Source organism: Sapajus apella, unplaced genomic scaffold (assembly GCF_009761245.1).
Source record: "Sapajus apella isolate SASKATOON/1434 unplaced genomic scaffold, GSC_monkey_1.0 scaffold178, whole genome shotgun sequence".
Lineage (NCBI taxonomy): Eukaryota > Metazoa > Chordata > Mammalia > Primates > Cebidae > Sapajus > Sapajus apella.
Genome location: NW_022437118.1, coordinates 1,352,682 through 1,372,878, shown reverse-complemented (window position 1 = coordinate 1,372,878; position 20,197 = coordinate 1,352,682). Strand labels below are relative to the sequence as shown.

General features: G+C 43.9%; 1 protein-coding gene across 1 annotated transcript in view; it reads left to right on the top strand.

Annotated features, from left to right (window-relative positions):
* Positions 1–20,197, top strand: part of KALRN (kalirin RhoGEF kinase) — a 602,830-nt gene that overhangs the window by 179,490 nt on the left and 403,143 nt on the right. Inside the window, exons 4-6 of the mRNA XM_032268307.1 lie at positions 1,228–1,420; positions 6,324–6,876; positions 17,399–17,473. Of these exons, the coding sequence (XP_032124198.1) occupies positions 1,228–1,420; positions 6,324–6,876; positions 17,399–17,473 (821 nt within the window). The remainder of the gene's footprint in view (positions 1–1,227; positions 1,421–6,323; positions 6,877–17,398; positions 17,474–20,197) is intronic.

Below are 20,197 nucleotides of genomic sequence, written 5' to 3'. Positions count from 1 at the left end.
TTTCAAAAGTTACTCCTCCCCCAACCTCCTTTAACATCTTGAAATACGCATTTCACACTGTGCCTCTTACAATGGAAATACATGAGAAAACTGGTCTGCATCTTCTGTTCCAATCAGTTCCACTCTTGGCTGTCTCTGAGTGATCGGCCTGACTCAGTGACCTGATTTTTTAAGTTGACGTACATTTTAAACTGCAAAGCTGCGCATGGTGGTGCAAGCCTGTAATCCCAGCTACCTGGAAGGCTGAGGCGGGAGGATCGTTTGAAGCCAGGAGTTTTGAGACTATAGTGCACTGTGATGATGCTTGGGAATAGCCACTGTACTCCAGCCTGTGCACATAGGGAGACCCTGACTCTTTTTTAAAAAATGTAAAAAGAAATAATAAAAATGCAAGTAATATATCTTAAATACAATGGTGGTAAATACAGTTATTAATACTTTGTGTGCCATCTCTAATCAACTGGCAGAATCAACCTAGAACCATTCTTTGGTCCAGTTTGGGTTCAGTGGTAAAATGTACCAGTGTCTGTCATTGATGTGGGCACAGGGAAGAACAATACTTCTGTCAAGGACTTTCCATCTCAGGTTTAAGAGGCGACAGGGTCTTTGTCTTTAGAAAACTTGAATTTTAATGGGGAAAACATGATTCATTTTAGGAATAAGAAAAGAAGACAAAAGGTAAAGTGAAAAATCAAACATAATTGTGAATACCCAAATTGTAAACATCACAACAAGTATAGTTGACTGCAGGTTGAGTAGCTCTTACCCAAAATGTTTGGGACCAGAGTGTTTTGGACTTCGGATTTTTCTTTTTTAATGTTTGCATTCTACTTGCCAGGTAAGTGTCCCTAATCCAAAAATCCAAACTCTGAAATGCTACAATAAGCATTTCCTTTGAGCATCATGTTGACACTCTGAAAGTTTCAAGTTTTGGAGCATTTCAAATTTTGGATTTTTGGATTAGGGATACCCAACCTGTAAAAGGAAGGACAAGTTATTTGCCAAGTGCTGGGAGAAGGCAGAGTGCCAGGATCATTGGTCACATGTAGAAAGGTTTTCTGAGGCAGTACAGTTTGAGTTGGGTTTGAAGCTGGCCAAGAGACCTGGTGTGAAGTTGAAAGAGTGATTCTGAACAATGGGAGTGCAGGTTTCCGGGTGCATTTTGACTGTGTACTCCAAAGTCTTAGCTATACAGAGTGACCATACCGACCTCTGACCTTCCCACAGTGAGGACGTGTGCAAACGTGGCTTCACTGTCATCATCGACATGCGGGGCTCCAAGTGGGACCTCATCAAGCCCCTCCTCAAAACGCTGCAGGAAGCCTTTCCAGCTGAGATCCATGTGGCCCTCATCATCAAACCCGACAACTTCTGGCAGAAACAGAAGACCAACTTTGGCAGCTCCAAATTCATCTTTGAGGTGAGCCAGACTTTTCTCTCTTAGCATCTTCTTTCCCTTCCCCTTCTGCCATCCACACATTTCTCACTTCCTCTTCTCCATCTACCATACAGTATGTGACACATCAGGGGCTGAGATTTCAGGATTCCTTGGCCACCACAGCTTTACCATGTAGAGTATGGGGAGGAACAAGAGGCTCACGAGATTGTCCCAAATGTACACCTTCATTAGACAGTCTTATTTACTGTCGATGGTTGTGTAAGTTGAGACAACTTATTTCTGAAGGCAACTTTGCAATTTGTATCAAATATCTTAGGAAGAGTTTATGTCCATTGATCTAGCAATTCTTTTTTTATTGCTGTATCATAGTTGTACATATTTTGGGGTACATGTGACATTTTGATGCCTGTATTCAATGTGTAATGATCAAATCAGAGTAAAAGAGATGCCCATCACCTAAAACATTTATCATTTCTTTGTGCTAGAAACATTACAATTCTTCTCTTCTAGCTATTTTGAAATATACCATAAATGATTGTTAACTGTAATTTCTCTACTGCGCTATTGAATACTAGAACTTATTTCTTCTATTCTTCTATTTAGCTTCTATTTCTATACCTAGTAACTAATTTAGGAAAATACTCTTTTTTTTTTTTGAAATGGAGTCTCATTCTGTTACCCAGGTTGGAGTTTAGTGGCATGATCTTGGTTCATTGCAACCTCTGCTTCCCAGGTTCAAGTGATTCTTCTGCCTTAGCCTCCCAAGTAGCTCAGATTACAGACACCTGCCACCATATCCCGCTAATTTTTGTATTTTTAGTAGAGATGGTGTTTCAATATGTTGGCCAGGCTGGTCTTAAACTCTTTACCTCGGGTGATTCGTCTACCTCAGCCTCCCAAAGTGCTGGGATTACAGGCGTGAGCCACTGTGCCCAGACTAATTTAAAAAAATAGGCTTAATACAAAATTTCTACAAACAAAACGTAAAAAGCCAAGTAAAATTGCAAACAAAAAATGTTTACAAGAATGTTCATCATATGTTCCTGTACAATAGTATATGTACCCATGTACATAAATATGTATACATATATAGTACATATACATACATATATAGGTTTTATCCTTATGAGCTATTAATTTTGGTGACATTAATACACAAATACTGGCTGGGCATGGTGATTCTTACCAGTAATCTCAGCACTTTGGGAAGCCTAGGTGGGTGGATTACTTGAGGTCAAGAGTTTGAGACCAGCCTGGCCAACACGGTAAAACCCCATTTCTACTAAAAATACAAAAATTAGCTGGGCATGGTGGCCACACCTGTAATCCTAGCTACTCCAGAGGCTGAGGCAGGAGAATTGCTTGAACCTGAGAGGCAGTGAGCTAAGATTGCACACTGTTCTCCAGCCTGGGCAACAGAGTGAACCTCTGTCTAAAAAAAAACAAACCCATTCAAAAGTGGGCAAAGGATATGAACAGACACTTCTCAAAAGAAGACATATATGAGGCCAATAAACATATGGAAAAATGCTCATCATCACTGGTCATTAGAGAAATGCAAATCAAAACCGCATTGAGGTATCATCTCATGCCAGTTAGAATGGCAATCATTAAAAAATCTGGAGACAGCAGATGCTGGAGAAGATGTGGAGAAACAGGAACACTTTTACACTGTTGATGGGAGTGTAACTTAGTTCAACCATTGTGGAAGACAGTGTGGTGATCCCTCAAGGATCTAGAAATAGAAATTCCACTTGACCCAGCAATCCCATTACTGGGTATATACCCAAAGAATCATAAATCGTTCTATTATAAAGACATTTGCACACGTATGTTCGTTGCAGCACTATGTACAATAGCAAAGACCTGAAACTAATCCAAATGCCTATCAGTGATAGCCTGGACAAAGAAAATGTGGCACATATACATCATGGAATACTACACAACCATAAAAAATGATGAGTTCGTGTCCTTTGTAGGGAGTTGGATGAATCTGGAAACCATCATTCTCAGCAAACTGTCACAAGAACAGAAAACCAAACACCGCGTGTTCTCACTCATAGGCAGGTGTTGAACAATGAGAACACGTGGACTCAGGGAGAAAAGCATCACACACTGGGGTCAGTTGTAGAGGGCTAGGGGAGGGACAGCAGGGGGTAGGGAGGGATAAGTGGAGAGAAATGCTGGATATAGATGAAGGGGGAATGGAGGCAGCAAACCATCTGGTTATATATGCACCTGTGCAACAACCCTGCATGATCTGCACATGTACTCCAGAACCTAAAGTACAATTTAAAAAAAACTCCACAAATACTATGAAGCCATTAAAATCCATATTTAGAAAAATAGTATTAAAATTTTTTATTGTTCAGTAAAATGCAGGTGTTAATATGGCGAGTATAATCTGAGATTTGTTTTTAAAGTGTATGCCTGGAGAAGAAGACTGAGACATGTGAAGAAGTTAGTGATGGTTCATTCCAGGTGACTGGTTTATTCTAGGTGACTGGATAATGGGTGGTTTTTATTTGCTTCATATATTTTTATTTTTTTCATGGATGACGTATTACTTTTACAATCAAATAAAACATGTTGTTTTTAAACTAAATTTTCTAGAGGGTCCGTGTTTCCCCTGAGAATTTTTAATGACAATATATCAGATTAAATCAATGATTTAAGCATCTTTGTTGCAGCCAAATTTGAACTGTTCTCTTGCTCAGAATTCCAGTGCTCATCTGCAAGGGGACGAACTTTTAAATGTGTGTGTGTTGAAAACGCAGAACTGCTTTTAATCTCTAGCAGCTTCCCATTCCAGACTTTTGTGCCCTGGGGGCCAGGAGCACCTGTGTGTGGTGTCAAATAGGCTGTGATTTGAGCACAATGACCTGACACTTGATGCATGCAATTCTCACTCTATGTAAATAATAAAAGAAATTTGGCTTGGTATAAAAACAGTGACCTATGATAGTCTCCCAGCACCCCTCCAGAACTCTAGGAGTTCTGTAGGGAAATGCATTTTATATTTTGGCTTGTTTATACAGAGGTGATGACAACAAGCCTATAAATGTATAAGCTGAAGAGACTGAAAAGAATCTTTTCAGTAAGTCTTGATACTTCTGCTTCAGCATTTCTGGCCTGCGTGTCCCATCTCTCTGCACCTCCTTCACTCTAAGTTGAGCAAGCTTGTCTCTGCCTCCTAAATCAGAGGTATAGGAGAGATAGCTGGGGGCCTTCCAATCAAAGGAATATTTATAAGGCAATATCCTAAGAACAGCGAGTTTACTGCTAAGTGCAGACTGGGGTGGCAAGTGATACAGAGATGAGAGTATAAGCTTGTTCAACAACTTATACGTAATTGGTAAGTATAATTATGGCGGACTTCCCGGAAGTGGTAAACTTTGAGCCATATTTGAAGGAGAAAGTATTTTAGACTAGGGTTTCTCAAAGTTTAATGCACACAAATCTCCTGGGGATTTTGTAAATGCAGATTCTGTCTCAGTAGGTCTGGGGTAAGGCCTAAGAGTCTGCATTTCTAACAAGCTCCCATGTAATGCCAGTACTGCTGGTTTGAGAGCTTTGCTTTGAGTTGCAAGGATGGAGATTAGCAGGAGTTTGCAACTCTAGCTGAACATTAGAATCACCTGAAGGACTTTTAAACCTACCCATGTCCAATCTCCCATGTAGCCAATTAAACCAAAATTTCTAGGGATGGGGTTTGAGCATTGGTATTTTTACACACTCCCCAAAGGATTCTAATGATCAGACAAATTTGACAACTATTGTTCCAGACCAGCCTTCCTGCTCATGGCAACTCCTTCCTTCCTCTTAGGAGAGAGGTAGAAGGAGAAGGGACAAAGAGGGGATGCTCAGAGAGTAAGTAGCAAGACATAGAGAGATAAATTGCTTTTCAGGTTTTGAGTAATGATGCAGCCTTCAGATCATCACAGTGAGCACAAACAGGGATTGAGCATGTGCTCCATGCTGTGCACCCTGTGTGCGTTATACACATTGATACATTTAATCCCAGCAAGCCCCATGAGAAAGGAATTATTATCTTCATTATACAGAGGAGGAGACTGAGGCTCTGAGACCTTAATAGCTTGCCCTGGGTCACACAGTTAGTAAGCATATGGCTGGGACCCAAACCCAGATATTAATTTGCTAGCCTCTCATTCTTCATAAGAAAGAAGAGAAGCCTGAAGGCCTAAAGGAAAGAAACGATTTTTACTGATAAACTGGGGTGGTTGCCTGCATCATCACTTGCTGGAGACACTTTGCTTCCTGGAGGCAAACATTCTCCACTCTGCTCTCCAGGAGCTTGTAGGGGCCTCACAGAGAAAACCAAGGGCCCAGACTTGCCTGTTGCCCATCCCTAGTTCTGTTTACTGTACCACAGAAGAGCTATCAGGGAGAGCCTTGGAAAAGATAAGACTATGAAATCCTTACAGCCCAAGCATTGGCCCATGTTGCTTAATCCAACTTATGATGATACCCTTATATCATCATGCCCATGATATAAGGGTAGCATCATGGGTCCACCAGCCTTGGTTTTAAAGCTGTAGAAAACTGTCTCCCAGAAACTAGGTCAGTTTTTTTCCAGCTTCTGCTTCTAGCATCTGAAGCCCTATTGAAGTGAATTTGGGGTCAGGAGGAGGGAAAATGAGGAGAGTGGGGACACAGGCAGTTCTTCTGGGGTGGTAAATGGTGGGCAGTTGGAGAGGCTTGCTGAAGCAGTCAGCAGTCTGTAGAAACTGCTGATCCTGACTGATCTGTGAATTCTGACCAGTGAGTCCCATGGTCTCTACTCACCCTTTCCGAGGCTCTGGTCATTATTATGTGGACTTACCTTGTCTTTCCCTCCTCCTATTTCTGTCCTGTTCTTCCTCCAACATCACTGAGTATCCTTGTCTGTGTCTGCCCCTTCCAGACGAGCATGGTATCTGTGGAGGGCCTCACGAAGCTGGTGGACCCCTCCCAGCTGACGGAGGAGTTTGACGGCTCCCTGGACTACAACCATGAGGAGTGGATTGAACTGCGGCTCTCCCTGGAGGAGTTCTTCAACAGCGCCGTGCACCTGCTCTCCCGCCTCGAGGACCTCCAGGAGATGCTAGCCCGGAAGGAGTTTCCTGTGGATGTGGAGGGCTCTCGGCGGCTCATTGATGAGCACACACAGCTCAAGAAAAAGGTGCTGAAGGCCCCTGTGGAGGAGCTGGACCGAGAGGGGCAGCGGCTGCTGCAGTGCATCCGCTGCAGCGATGGCTTCTCAGGACGCAACTGCATCCCAGGCAGTGCCGACTTCCAGAGCCTGGTCCCTAAGATCACCAGCCTCCTAGACAAGCTGCATTCTACGCGGCAGCACCTGCACCAGATGTGGCACGTGCGCAAGCTCAAGCTGGACCAGTGCTTTCAGCTGCGGCTCTTCGAGCAGGATGCTGAGAAGGTAGGAAGGGAGCAGGTTAAACCCGAGCTGTGTTGGGGGTGAGGGAGCAGAGGTTGCACATCCAACCTTCTGATTAATAATAGCACTTTTCTGGAAAGCTTTAAAACAGTGTGCCTGCTAGTTTTAGCTAGTATTAGCTAGTATAAGTTTTTTGTTGTTGTTGTTTGTTTGTTTTTTTAGCTAGTGTAAGTTTTTTTTTTTAAAGCTCACCCTTATATAGTATTTATTATGTGCCTGGTATTGTTCTAAGCACTGTGTGTAAATTTACTCATTTTAATCCTTTCAAGAGTTCTAAGAGGTAAGTGTACTATCATAATCACATTTTACAGATGAAGAAACTGAGAGGTTAAAGAATTCAACAAACTGGGAAGTGTAGTTTGGCTCTAGGGTCCATGCTTTTACCTACTGTTAGATACTGTCCTGAGTGCCTACAATGAGTGGCTCAAGCCAGCTAAGGAACAAAAACAGTACTGTTAGCCGCCACTGTAATATTAATTGGTGATTATGGTCCTGCAATGTATTTTACCATTGACAAACTACTTCCACACAGTCTTATTTAATCTGCATAATCCTTTGATCCCTACGGGTTGAGTGGTGGCATCTCTCTTGACATTCAGGGAAAATGATGTTCTTTGATCTTGGGGCCTACAGTGACAGAACTGACATCTGAATCCAGCGTTTTTCTGTTTCCAAGTCCAGGGCTCTTCTTGCCTTACCCACTTGTTTCCAGAGATTTCTTTTCAGCTGCTAAGCACTTTCTTGAGTAAGGCAGCATTTTTTTTTTTTTCAGCAATGAATTTTCAAAGCTTTCCCCTTATCAAGGGAAAGTAAAATAGGAGAATGTAAAAAAGGAAAATGGCATATACTGCCTCTTTGCTGAGGACAAAAGATATCTTCCCTAGATTCTCTTTAAGCTAAGAGAAGAAAGAAGAGTTTACTATTATATACACTTTAAGAAGAATAAAATAGGCTCTCCTCCTATCAGTTTTCTGGATGTAACTTACATTTAAATGCACAATACTATTCTTAGGGATGCCATGACATCTTTTAGTAACCTGTGAATTTTACAAATAGTGTGTGATATGATGGTTTTCTCTCTGTTAAGAGCTCATATTGAAAAATGTCTCCAGGAATTTTTAAGTGATGAAATCGAGATCTTAAACTCTCTGTGTCACTGTGATCCTAATTTATGTATTAAATATAACTGCAGGAAAATTTACCAGAATGATAATAGTTTTGCTTCCTAGAGGCAGGCTTATGGTTGACTTTAATTTCTCTGTATAATTTTATAATGTTTTCTAATCTTTTATTATATATAGTAAAAGAAAATCAGTATACGCAGGTTTTTAAAAAAATGTATATCCCTTTTTATATACCTTTTGAATATGATTTAAACAAGTTTTGGGAACTTCTGACCTTTCTCGGGCCTCTTTGCCCAGTGGCCTGGCAGCCTGGGTCTGACCCTGGCCTGGCTTGCTCTGCAAATGGCAGCTTAGACCTCAGAATTCCTACACTGCTCACCAAGTGATGAGATGCCAGGACAGGAGCCAGCTGTTCTGTGGAGCCAGAATCAGGTACTTTGGCTCTGTTGCCAGTTTTGGAAAGATCTGGAACATCTCTTTTTTTTCTTGAGGCCAGTTTTGCTCTGGAGCAGGGAATCTACTTTGTAGTCTGGCCTGGGTGTCTGTTTCAGTGAGCAAGGGACAGAAAGGGAGGTGGGGGGACTTAGATCTGCCTAGACATGTTTTAGAGTTTGGGGGACTTCATGGTATCCCTGAAACTCAAGGAAATGGTAAGCCTGCATAGGGCACAGATAATGCCTGCCTCAAAAACCAAGCAAACAGTATACCATAACCTCAGAAGTTCCCAGGTCAAGGAAACTGCCCTTCTAAGGCCAGCTAAGTTCCATTCAACAGGGCAGTAATTGCTGTTACACATATATTCCCTTAATTCATGCTCATGAGAATCATGTAGTATATGACAATTACTATTTTACAGTTGAAGAAACAGAAACTCAGAGAGGTGAACTGGCTGGCCCGAGGTCATACTGTTGGTTAGCCAGGGCCAGTGTTTTAGTCTGTCTCCGAAGCCCATCCAAGCTCTTATCCAATAGCCCAGCTATCTCTCTGCTTCCAGAACCTGCCTCCTGCTACCACTGAACACCACCTGTTAGCCCCTAGGTCTCCTGGCACATGCCCTGATGACCCTAGAGAAAAATCTCAAATCCTACCTTTTAATGCTTATTCCACAACAGAGGCTCGCTCTGTGCCATGGACTCTTTTCATCTGGTGAAGCCAATGGACCTCTTCTCAAAATAACATTCAAAAATGTACAAAAAATATACATAGGCTTGGAATGCAATTATTTAAACACAGTTATTTGTAGGAACAGAAAACCAAATACCTCGTGTTCTCACTTATAAGTGGGAGGTAATCATTGGATACTCATGGACTTAAAGATAGCAACATAGAAACTGGGGACAACTAGAAATGGGAAGGAGAGAGGGGGCTAAGGGTTGACAAACTATTGGGCACTACACCCAGTACCTGGGTGATAGGATTATGCCCAGGTAATAAACCTGCACATGTATCCCCTGAATCTAAAATAAAAGCTAAAAATAAAGAAATACAGTTGTTACATTTAAAAAATAGCAGCACTATATGTACTTCTTAATTAACATGCTAATAAGATCTACTTGAAGTCTAATAACTACCATAATCCTGAAGTAGTGATGCACATAAATAAATGATGTTTCAGGGCAGCATCGCTGATGTGATTTGAAAATGCGTGTGTTTCTATTGGAGTCAAAGACACTAGCATTGCTAACACTAATGCAGTTTGTTGACTGTATTCATAATGGAAGAGAATGCTATATTTTGGTTAGAGGTTTGTGAAAATGAAGATACAATTTTTTTTTCTATCCAAGTATATGATCCCTGAATTCTATCCATGAACCCTAAGTTTAGAATGCCTGTTGTGTGATGCGCTCATACCTTAAAAAGGAGTGTGGGGGAGTGTGTGCATGTGCACGTGTGTATGTTCATGCATGTGCATGGGAGTGGAAGGGCGGGGAGAGAGGGAGTGAATATTCAAAATATAACAAGGGAGCAAAAAGGAGGATAGGATGAGAGCAGCCCAGGAATATTTTGAGGCTGAGTCAGTGGTGAAAATGCCACTCAAGCTTGACCCAGCTGCCACTGAAAATGTGCTGAGTGTTGGACAGGCTAGACAAACAGTCCTTTTAAGTTGCTTTAAGATTAATTTAAAATATCTGTGCAGAGCTAAGTGCCTCAGCCTTTGACTTATTTGGTGGCTTTGGAAAGGGGTGAAGTGGGTGATGGTTTGAAATAAGGGCTATGAGTGTGGATCCACATCTAAACAAGGGCTTGAGGAAGTAGTTACTGCCTGAGCCAAGTCTTAGCCTCCCTTCTGGTGGGAGGCTGGTTGGCGGAGGCCTCTAATTCCAGATCTGGGAAGCTCTTGGCATTCAGAGGAGTCTGGTGATAGTTCAGCCTCTATTTTTGTAAAAGGGGTGGGCACAGTCTCACCCCTGGCCTTGCAGGGTGACAACTTGTTCCCAAGGGCTTGAAAATGAGTTGATGTTCTCCATTTGCCAGCTGGCCTTGCGGAGTGAAGCTGCCTCTCACCTCTTCCCATGATGCCTCTGATGACCCCCCACATTTCCCATCTAGGAGGTGCTGGGAACTGGGCCATGCTCTCTCCCAATTAAGTATGGAGTAGGGCCTCTGTTCCACAGATAATTCATAAAGCAAGTCACTCATTCATTTAATAATCAGTGTTGAACAGCTGTTGTGAGCTCCAAGCAAGGGTAGGTAGGCCAGAAGTTCTGTCTGGAGCAGCTTGCCATCTAATTAAGGAACTGAGCACATAAGCTTCTGTGTATTCACTTATTTACTTTTATTTTTAAAAACAGGTTTATTGAGGTATAATAGATACATAATAAATGGCACATATTTAACATATATGAGCTGATGAGTTTGGACATGTGCATACACTATGAAACCATCAAGGTAATAGACATAGCCATACCTCCAAAGGTTTTTTGTTTCCCTTTACATAGACTCTTACTTATTGAAGACTTTCTGTGCACCCTGTGCTGTCCTAGGCACAGCCTCTGTGCTTGGAGGTTTAGAGAAGAGCAAACACTGCAGCTCAGGAATGACAGGAAACTCTTAATGATCAATCTGTGGAAGCACAGAGTAATTCAGAGATAATTCAAACAATGCATAATATTAGATGAACCACTGCAGTCTTGGCCGGGCACCCTCTGGTCTATAACTAATGGGCTTGTCCTCTACTGTATTCACAGAGCACAAGCTGGGTGGCTCCTCATTAGCCTGGTGCAGATTAAGGCTCTCTGTGCAGCCCTGTTTCACATCCGGTTACCCCGCCAGTTGCAGTAAACCCTGTGTGATGAAGGGTCTGCCCTGCAAACACAACTTTTTACTGAAGAGAAGGGATGGGCCTCTTCCCTACTGGGGGCCATGTGTGGTCTTAAAGGTCATTAAGTAGACTCATTGTAGATATGCCTTTGGAAAAGGGAAGGGTGAGTGCTGTTTAGTGGAGTATGCTCCCCACAAACCACTCTTCCTGGGTGCCTAGCACACATCTTACAATGACAGAACTGGATGCAGCCTGGAGGTCCACACGCTGGAAATCTCAGCCTTGCCATCTGATGACACTCATTAAAACCTTGTGATTGCTATGTGCTGATGCCAATAATAAGTATCAGAAGATACTGAAACTTTCACACAGTCTGCCTTCTGATCTGGGGAAGGCCCTCAATCTTCCAGTCTTTTCAGGGAAGGAGCAGTACTTCGAAGAGCTCTGGTGCATAACTAGAATTAACTGATTGAGAAATCTTTGTCTACTTAATTTCTGCATAAAGGAAGCTCTATCAATGTCTACCCAGGAGACCTATTTTTCAGTCTTGCCCAAAACTATTCTGGAAAGGAGGAAGATATTCTCACTTTGGGTGAATCCCCAAAAGAGTGAACAAAGCTGGCTAATGAGGCTTCCAGTATTGGAATCATGCCTATTATTGATTTATGCAATGCATTGTATTTGTTTCATTTGTAAATGCATGATTGGGAAATGCCTAAGACAATATCTTTATCACCCTGCTTGAGATATCCTGATGCCCACCTCCCCCATGACCAAGACATCTAGCCCAGATGAGAATCTCTCATTTGTTTTAGGTGTTCAGAGGAGATTGTGGCCTCAGTGGCTGCCTGGGCCTACCCTTACCACTATGGGAAAGCTCACGTTGGAAAACTTAATTTTTAAATGGCTTGCTGCATATTCATTTTTCCATGGTGAAATTCTATTCACATCCATGGGTGCCATGTCCATGCTGAAATGGAGCTGTGGTGAGTGGGGCTTAGGATATGTCCTGGGGTGACACTTACCAGTTTTGAGACACTAGGCACATCTTTAACTTCTGACCCACAATTATATTACTGACAAATCAAAGATAAAGAATTTGTACTACTTCAGCATACTTTGACTTTACCTCTGCTTTCACGCTACACTGTTCTCATGCATAATACTCTCTCTTCATGAAAACATCTTTTAACAGAAGAAGTGGGATGGCCACGGTCATGGTGGTGGTGGTGGTAGCTTTGGAGGTGGTGATGATAGAGAATAAACTTCTGAGGAGATGTACCAGAATCTGCAGAGTGCTTTGATAAAGCCCCAACCCCACCCCAATCCATTCCTCTTCCTCTTCCTTTGAGACTTGCTGCACTAAATAAATATCTAAGCCCTTTTACAGCTGAACAATTGTATAATACTTTGTGTTTTTTGGCTTTTTCATTCTCCTCTATATATTTATAGTGGTTTCTTCTCTTTTCAGCATTGTTGCCTTGGGTAATTATGAAAAATAAAAAACCTCCCAGCAAATAAAACCCTAACTCTCTTGAGGTTTTGTTTGTTTGTTTGCTTAAAAAAAAAAAAAAAAAAAAAGACAAACTTCTTCCCAGGATTGTGATGAAAATTGAGTGGGGTGATGTACATAGCAGCGTCTGGCATGGTGCCTGGCACAGCATAGCTATTCCAGGTACATTGGCTTCCCTTCCTTCTCCCTGCGCTATTTCAGTTATGATTTACTTTTCAGTCATGGGTGCCTGCTGAGACTATAAAGGGTGTCACTGATGTTATCTTCCAAATGAATCTGCTCTAAATCATTTTCAATTATCCTTAATGGAACAAAATTAAGAATTGATTTTTGAGAGAAGTTGTAAATTATGATGTAGATTCATGGGGGCCCCGCAGGTCACCAGGCTATGCAGCATCCCTGGGCAGGGCACAAGAGAGGAGCACATAGGTCAAATTGGGGTCACACCTGAGGAGTCAGGGTGGGGGGATCCTCCACGGGGAAGGGTCTCTGGAAAAACAAGGTCTGTCCTTGAAGCATCCCCGAGGAAAGTGATTCTTCCCGGTGTCCCAGGAGAGGTGAGCACCCGTCCCCGTGTACCCTCTACATCTGAGACTTTTGTCACCTTCTGCTTCACAGTATAACTAAGAGCGTATTTGTCTTATTCCCTTGTAAACTTGGGGCCAGAAATGCTTCCTATGGCAATGTTTATGTATTTTAATATTCTTGGAAGTCTGTGCAAACAAAATAATGTTGCTTATATGTTAATCACCGTGAGAAAATCTACATTGGGCACCACTGGGTGCAGGGCATTGTGGTAGGCAGCAGACCACTGTGCTAAGGGTGACGTGCTCATTGCATTTTGAGGTTGGTATGTCCTGTTGGCCACATTAGCATTGCAGGACATCCCCAGGATGCCCCGTCACTGGGCAAAATACCCAGTGCTGTTTCCTGTCCTCTCCCTCCAAGATATAAACAGTTCTGGTCACTCCCTAGAGCCCAAAACAGAACCCAAAGTCTTATGCTGCCTGGGGTGACCAGAATCAGTGGGGCTGCTTGTAGAGAAATCCTGCTTCCCTGGTGGATCCTGGCCTACTATCTCTTCTCTTCCCCACACCTCCAACACCCCCATGCCCCATGAGGCAGCAGTAACGCGACTCCACTGTCATTTATCAAAGTGAAGTGCCTTTGCAGTAATTACAATATGTAATTCTTTTGGGAATGTTCAACGTATTCTCACACCCATGACCTTAGAGATTTTCTGGTCCAGCCCTTCCTTTTACATAATAATCTTTGACCCAGAGCAGAGACCCACCCAAAGTCAAAGTCATCCAGTCCACAGTTCATCATCTGAGTCTCCCATGTACTGTATGTGGTAGGCCAGATGGGCACATATAGGGGCATCATTTCACAGATGGGAAAGCTGAGACTTGGTGAGCTTGTGAGTTTTGCTTGGGATAGAGTTTTTGCTTTGAGGCTGGTACTCCTTCCTCTTCTCCCAACACACACACACACACACACACACACACACACACACACCCTCTCTTTGGAAGCTCCTTGCCATGCAGGGCAGATGGTGGCATGTGCCAGAAACCTAGGAGGTAGCTGGAGGGGCTGGGGGCTAGGAGGATAAGGATCACTTGACATGTGTCCTCTTCAGTGCTGTGATGAAGGAACAAGCACTGGACAGGCCTCCAGAAGGGCGTGTCATGTCTCTGTGTGGTTCAATTGCCTGAGCCCTTCATGTTGGGAGGGAGACTTCAAAGAACTGTGACCTTTGGGGTGGCCAGAAGGGCAAGGCCTTTACTGGGTGGTTGTAATTTCCTGCTTTTTTTGGAGAAAGGCTCCGGTGCCCTCTTGTTCCTGCCCTCCCCCCTCCTACTGAGACCTTAACCGCCAAACCCCTCCCCCTCCTGTTGACTGGGCTCAGGGCAAGGAAGTGTGTCTGTATCCCGCCCCCTGACACAGAACACAGTGTCCTGTATTATTTCCAGCCTGCTGGTCCTGGGAATCTCGACTTACTTTTTCTTATTTCCTCCCCTTGAACATTAGAAACATTAGATTCCAAAAATAATCTAAGTCACAATGTTCTACAGGCTGCATGTGTGTGTTTTCTCCCAAAGCTGTTTTTCTCTCTCTTACATCCTTTCTCCCTCTCCTTTCTTCCCTCTCCTGCATTTTCAGCCCCATTTGTATCCTGAGATTAGCAGGCCTGCAGGAGGAGTGTGGGTGTGGAGAACAGAATGGAGGAAGGATGGGGAAGAATGCTCAGGCATGAGACTTGGCTCCCTTCCACGGTTCTCTCAAGAGGGTGGAAGGTGCCAAGACCTGAACTGCTGTGTGTGAAGAATCTGCCTATGCAGCCCCTGCTTATGAGTGGACCCCATAGAACTGTGGACCCCATAGGGACTCTTTGGAACTGAGAACTAAGACACTGTTTTAACAGTGCTTTCCAGAATCTAGGTTGTCACACTGACTGTCTGTAGCAATTGAGGTGAGCTGTGAAAAGAGGGTCTGATCAGAGATGAAATGTGTGTGTGTGGGGGGCGGGGGGGCCAGGGCAGTAACTGAGAAAGGTTCATTGACTCATTCATTAACAGACATTGAGTGTCTACTGTGTGCCCCGCCTTCTGCTGGTACCATGTCTCTCTACTCTTACCCTAGGCCTTGGATGGAGGACAGTCTAGGGCAGTGCAGGGAAAATCAGAGTTAGCACTAATGTAATTCTTGATACCTTGAAAGGAAAAGATGGTTTAGAGATAGTTTCACTCCAGTGGCTAGAACCTGGGTGAGTTAAGATATCAAGGTCTCTGTTGTTTTCTGGGTGGGGGGTCGGGCTGGTTGGGGTGGGGGTGGGTATCTAGTATACAGGGGAGAGAAGGAATGGAGGTGGCCCAAGCAAAAAGAAAACATGTCAGCTTTGCCCCAGTAGGAGAAGTAGGGGAAAGGTCTTGGTACCCTATTTGAAGAATGAAGGACATTCAGGTGCAATTTATAAAGTAAAACTAATGTAGTCTCTGTTTAGGGTGGGAAGATTTTCCAAGGTTTCTTTCCAGGCATTTTACTTTGAAGAACCTGTTTTCCTTCTTTTTCTCTACCTTCTACCCTACTCCTCTCTTCCCCTTCTACTCTCTTTCTCACTTGTGACCCTCCTGGTCCCTGCCCTGGCATCTCCTCAGGCCTGTCCTTATTTTCTGTGCACCTGTTCTCTCTGAACTTGTTGCATGGCCTTCCTTTTCCATTCCTACTTCCTTCCTTGGTCAGCGTTAAGGAAGAGCCCCATGCGCAGTTCAGGCCTCTTATCAGGGGCAGAGAGAGCACTAGCTTTGGAATTAGAGAGACCTGAGTTTGAATCCCTGTTGGGCCACTTGTAGCTGAGTGACTATGTTCAGTTCACCCCCTCTGAACACTGATTTCTTTATCTCTAAAATATAGATTTTAATACATGCCTTAGGATTATTGCATGGGTTAAAGAAATTGTACATAAATCTTCCAGTGTGGCTAGAGCCTAGAAGGCACTCAGCACATGGTAAAAACGGCAGATTTGTGGAGACAGACTTTTGCTAGCCCATGTAAATGAGTGGAATCAGCAGTGAATAGGTGCCCAGGCAGGCTCTCTTGTGGGGCATGGGTGGGGAATACAGCAAAGATGCCAGAGTGGACAGTGGGCAGCCTGTGGCAGCAGAGCATGGAGGTGAGGTAGAACCTGGTAGCTGGAGAAACCAAGAAGGGATCTTGAGGAGGAACTCATCAGTGGATATTAGACACAAGGTTGGCTGCTAGCAGAGATAAAAGGAAATGGAAGCTGTAACCAGGCTGGCAGGATCTTAGAGAACACTGTTGCTGAAGATAAGCCAATCACTGTGCCAAGCATTGTGCCAGGGATAGGTAGTTGGAAGATGAGCTGCATTCAGACCTTGCCACATTGCAGCAGAGGGCACCAGCAAACAAATAGCCACTGCAAAGGTAAGTTCATAATGTTCATAATCTACGGGAGTGTAGATGAAGAAACGTTCAGCCAGGATTTGGGATGCAGGGAGATGGAAGAGTGTGTGCAGAGGCACAGCAGCCTCAAAATATAGGCTGGATTCTGGGAATGTCTGCAGTCAGGTGTGGCTGGAGCATAGGCTCTATGGGGAGGAGTTCATGCCATGTGGGTTACCAGGAGTTAGAGCACAACAGAGAATCAGAAGTCTGTGGAATAACCAGTGGACCACAAGGAAAACTGGATTCTAGTGAATGGTTAAGGTCTTGCCAGGAGCATCTGAGAATACTAGAGTCTTTGATTCAGGTCCAATCCTTACCCAGGGCAGAACTCCCTTCTGGCATCCCTGACTGATGTGCATTTTTCCAGATTCTTCTGAGCATTTCCAGGGCTGAGGAAGCCACAGCTTTATGAGGCAGCCTATTCCACTGTTCTTTAGCCCCAGTTGTTAGAAAGTCCCCCTTCCAGCAGGCCAGATTTTACCCTCCTGGAGTTATGCCCTGTTGTCCCAACTTTGCCTCCTGGGGTCCCTGGGGAAATTCTCTCTTCTCTCCTGTCTAGGACAGTTCTCCCGAAACTTGGAGACAGTGCTTGGAGGCCATGTTTTTTCCACCAGATAAAGTTCTGTGAGCTCTTTCAGCCTATTTTCATTTGACATGGACTCTAAACTCTTTAATGCAGCTTTCCTGGGACCAGTTTTTCAAATGTGTGAGGGGACACAGGAGGAGCCTGCAGCTCTTGGTCCCACTTGCACAGGTGAGAATGAGATTTTGTGTGTGTAGGTACACTAGTTTTTTGTAGCCCATGTTAACTGATCTGAAACCCCAAGAGTTTGCCCACCCAGAGAATGATGTTCTCTCACTCAAATAGAGAGAGATACCGTCTCATGTATAAATACAGGAGGATGTCTTCTCACATTTGAGCACAGAGAGATTTTCCAGTATGAAAGTGTTGAGTTAAAGTGTTGTGGTGCCAAGGTCAGTAGTAGTTACTATATTTCAGGGAAAAGCCCCAACTCAAGCGTATCTACTGTTCAACCCCATTCCTATATCCCATGGCTCTACCTGAGATCATTCCCAAGGAGAGCCAAAGCCGCATGGTCTCATCTTGGAAAGAGTTGGAAAACCTTTAGTAAAATACACAAAGGAATATTAATCCCTTGGAGGAAATCTGCCTGTAGCTGGAATCCCAGAAGGGTTCTTCCCCCAGTCCTCCATTCCATGGCCCCTTTGAAATCCCGTTCTCTTGGCTTGTTCACCTCCAGCCTCTCCTTAGTAAGCTTTCTCTAGCATAAGGATGTCCTGGTATAGGGACAACTGCTGATGTGGTAAGAGATACTCTGTAACATATGCTTTCTGATGGAGAGATAAAAGAGGGTTTGGTTTCCTCCGCCCTCTTTGCAGATTGGGTTGACAAACTTGTCCCAGATTTCCCTGGGGGAGATTACCTTGTCATGAGGTGGCAAGAGGGTGTACAAACACGAGGGCCCTAGAATGGAGAGTGAGACTGGACTTGAGCATTCAGCTCCCATCCCTCAGTGCATTTTCTTTTGTGCTTTGCACATTCCCACCTTCTCATGCCTTTGTTTATGCCAACACTTCTCCCATTTGGAATGTCTGCTCCACTGTATGTGCCTATTAAAGACCTCCCTCAGCTGAAGGTCCGCCTCAGATGCTACTCTCCCTCTTTTCTCCTGTTGGAGGTGTTCTTTCTCTCCTCTGAGCATTTCCTGCAGCCCTTGTCCATCCCCCTCAAGTTGTCCCAGTTCCCTGCTCCATCCCATCTAGCATTATAGCTAGATGCTCAAAGACCTCATTCCATTCAATACCACTTCAATGGTATTGAAAATTCCTGGAGGTCAGGACCAGTGTCTTCAATTACTCTGTGTTGACCAGAGGCACATAGTACCAAATAAATAAATAGTTGACCGTGACACAATCTGTACTCACTGTGCTGCTTGAGAATAGAACAAAACTTTTGTGAACACTGAGCTGGCACAAGAGCACCACCTACTGCTAAGTGGTTTCTAGGAACGCTATTTTAATGCACTCACTTGAAAACTGGGGTGTTAGCAAGTGTCACCTTGCAATGGAGAGAGTGATTTGGAGGCAGGAAGCCCATTCTGGTCCTTTTATACTAATGCAAGTGGGAACAGATGAGGTGGTAGTGAAAGTAGAAAGGGAAGGGGCAAACCCTTGAGACACTCTGAAGGAAAGAAAACAGGACCAGTGACTACTGGTTGGATGTCAGGGAGCAAAGGCAGCACTAAGGCCTTCATGTTAGGAGGATTGGCAGTGGGACACGAGTGGAAACAAATCCCAAGGACATTTTGGAATAAGGATGGATAATTAAAGGAAATTTAAATTTTCATTTCTTTTAAGGCACAGAAAAGTGAAAGAAGTGATTATGAAGATTGCTAAAAACATTATCATGTGTTAGCTGGTTGTTGTGTTTCTGCCCCACTTTTAGGGACAATGGGTGCTATCTAAACACAGGCATTCACTTTGGACCTCTGGCAGCCTTGAGGAGTGATGGGGCAGTTCATTAAGTTCTTCCTAAGCCCTGCAGAGTATACCCTGCAGGTTCTGGAATCTGGAAATACTGCCAAGCTTCTCTTTGTGAATGTGCCCAGCCTGGTTCCCTGCATTGCCCCTTCTTTACCTGCCTAAGCCCCATTGCAGAGGCTGCTGCTGGAAGAGAGGAGCAGGGGCAAAGTGGGGTACCTGGTTCTCCTCCTAAGCTCAAGGTCAGGCCCACGTAGCACGTACAGCATAGCTAGGTGGTGGTCTTATCCCCAAGAGAAGGGTTCCCACGGGGAGGCCTGCCTCCTTCTCTCAGAGAGGAGCTCCTAAAGGAAGAGCTGCCTCCTCCTTAGCCGCATGTGGGGCTTTGTTCCCAGATGTGCAAGTGATTGGCACAGCTGATTTTAGGATGTGTGGGAGGACTAGATGAGAACATCGAACAGACACTCCATTTTTGCAGTAACAATAATAGTTACCATTTATTGAGTGTATTCCGTGTGCCAGGAACAACTATTAGCTCATCTAAATTAACTTGCCAAGGGCCAGATCTCAGTTTATGCCTAAATTTAGCTCTGGGATAAAGTTGGGTATTATTTCCTCAGCTTGGATTAAATAGGATTTGACCTCTTCAAGTCTACATTTTGGGAAGTGAATGAAGTACATTCCCTTACTCTGTTCCTGAAAATATTTTATCAGCATTTGTGGTTCAGATGGAAGGAATTTGGCCACTCAGAGTCAATATCCTGGGGCCGTCTGGCTGACTCCTGGCTTGGTTGTTTCTGTTTCTCATCTGTTTGACTTGCTGGCTCCTGGATGACCATTCCTTCCCCAGAGAAGAGTAATGAGTGTGTTGCTAGTGCTGCAGGGAATAAAGTGCATCCAGGCACACAGGCTGGAAATAAAATGCAAAAACATCTTATTTAAAGCCTGAAAATATTTATATTAATGACTTGGTGAG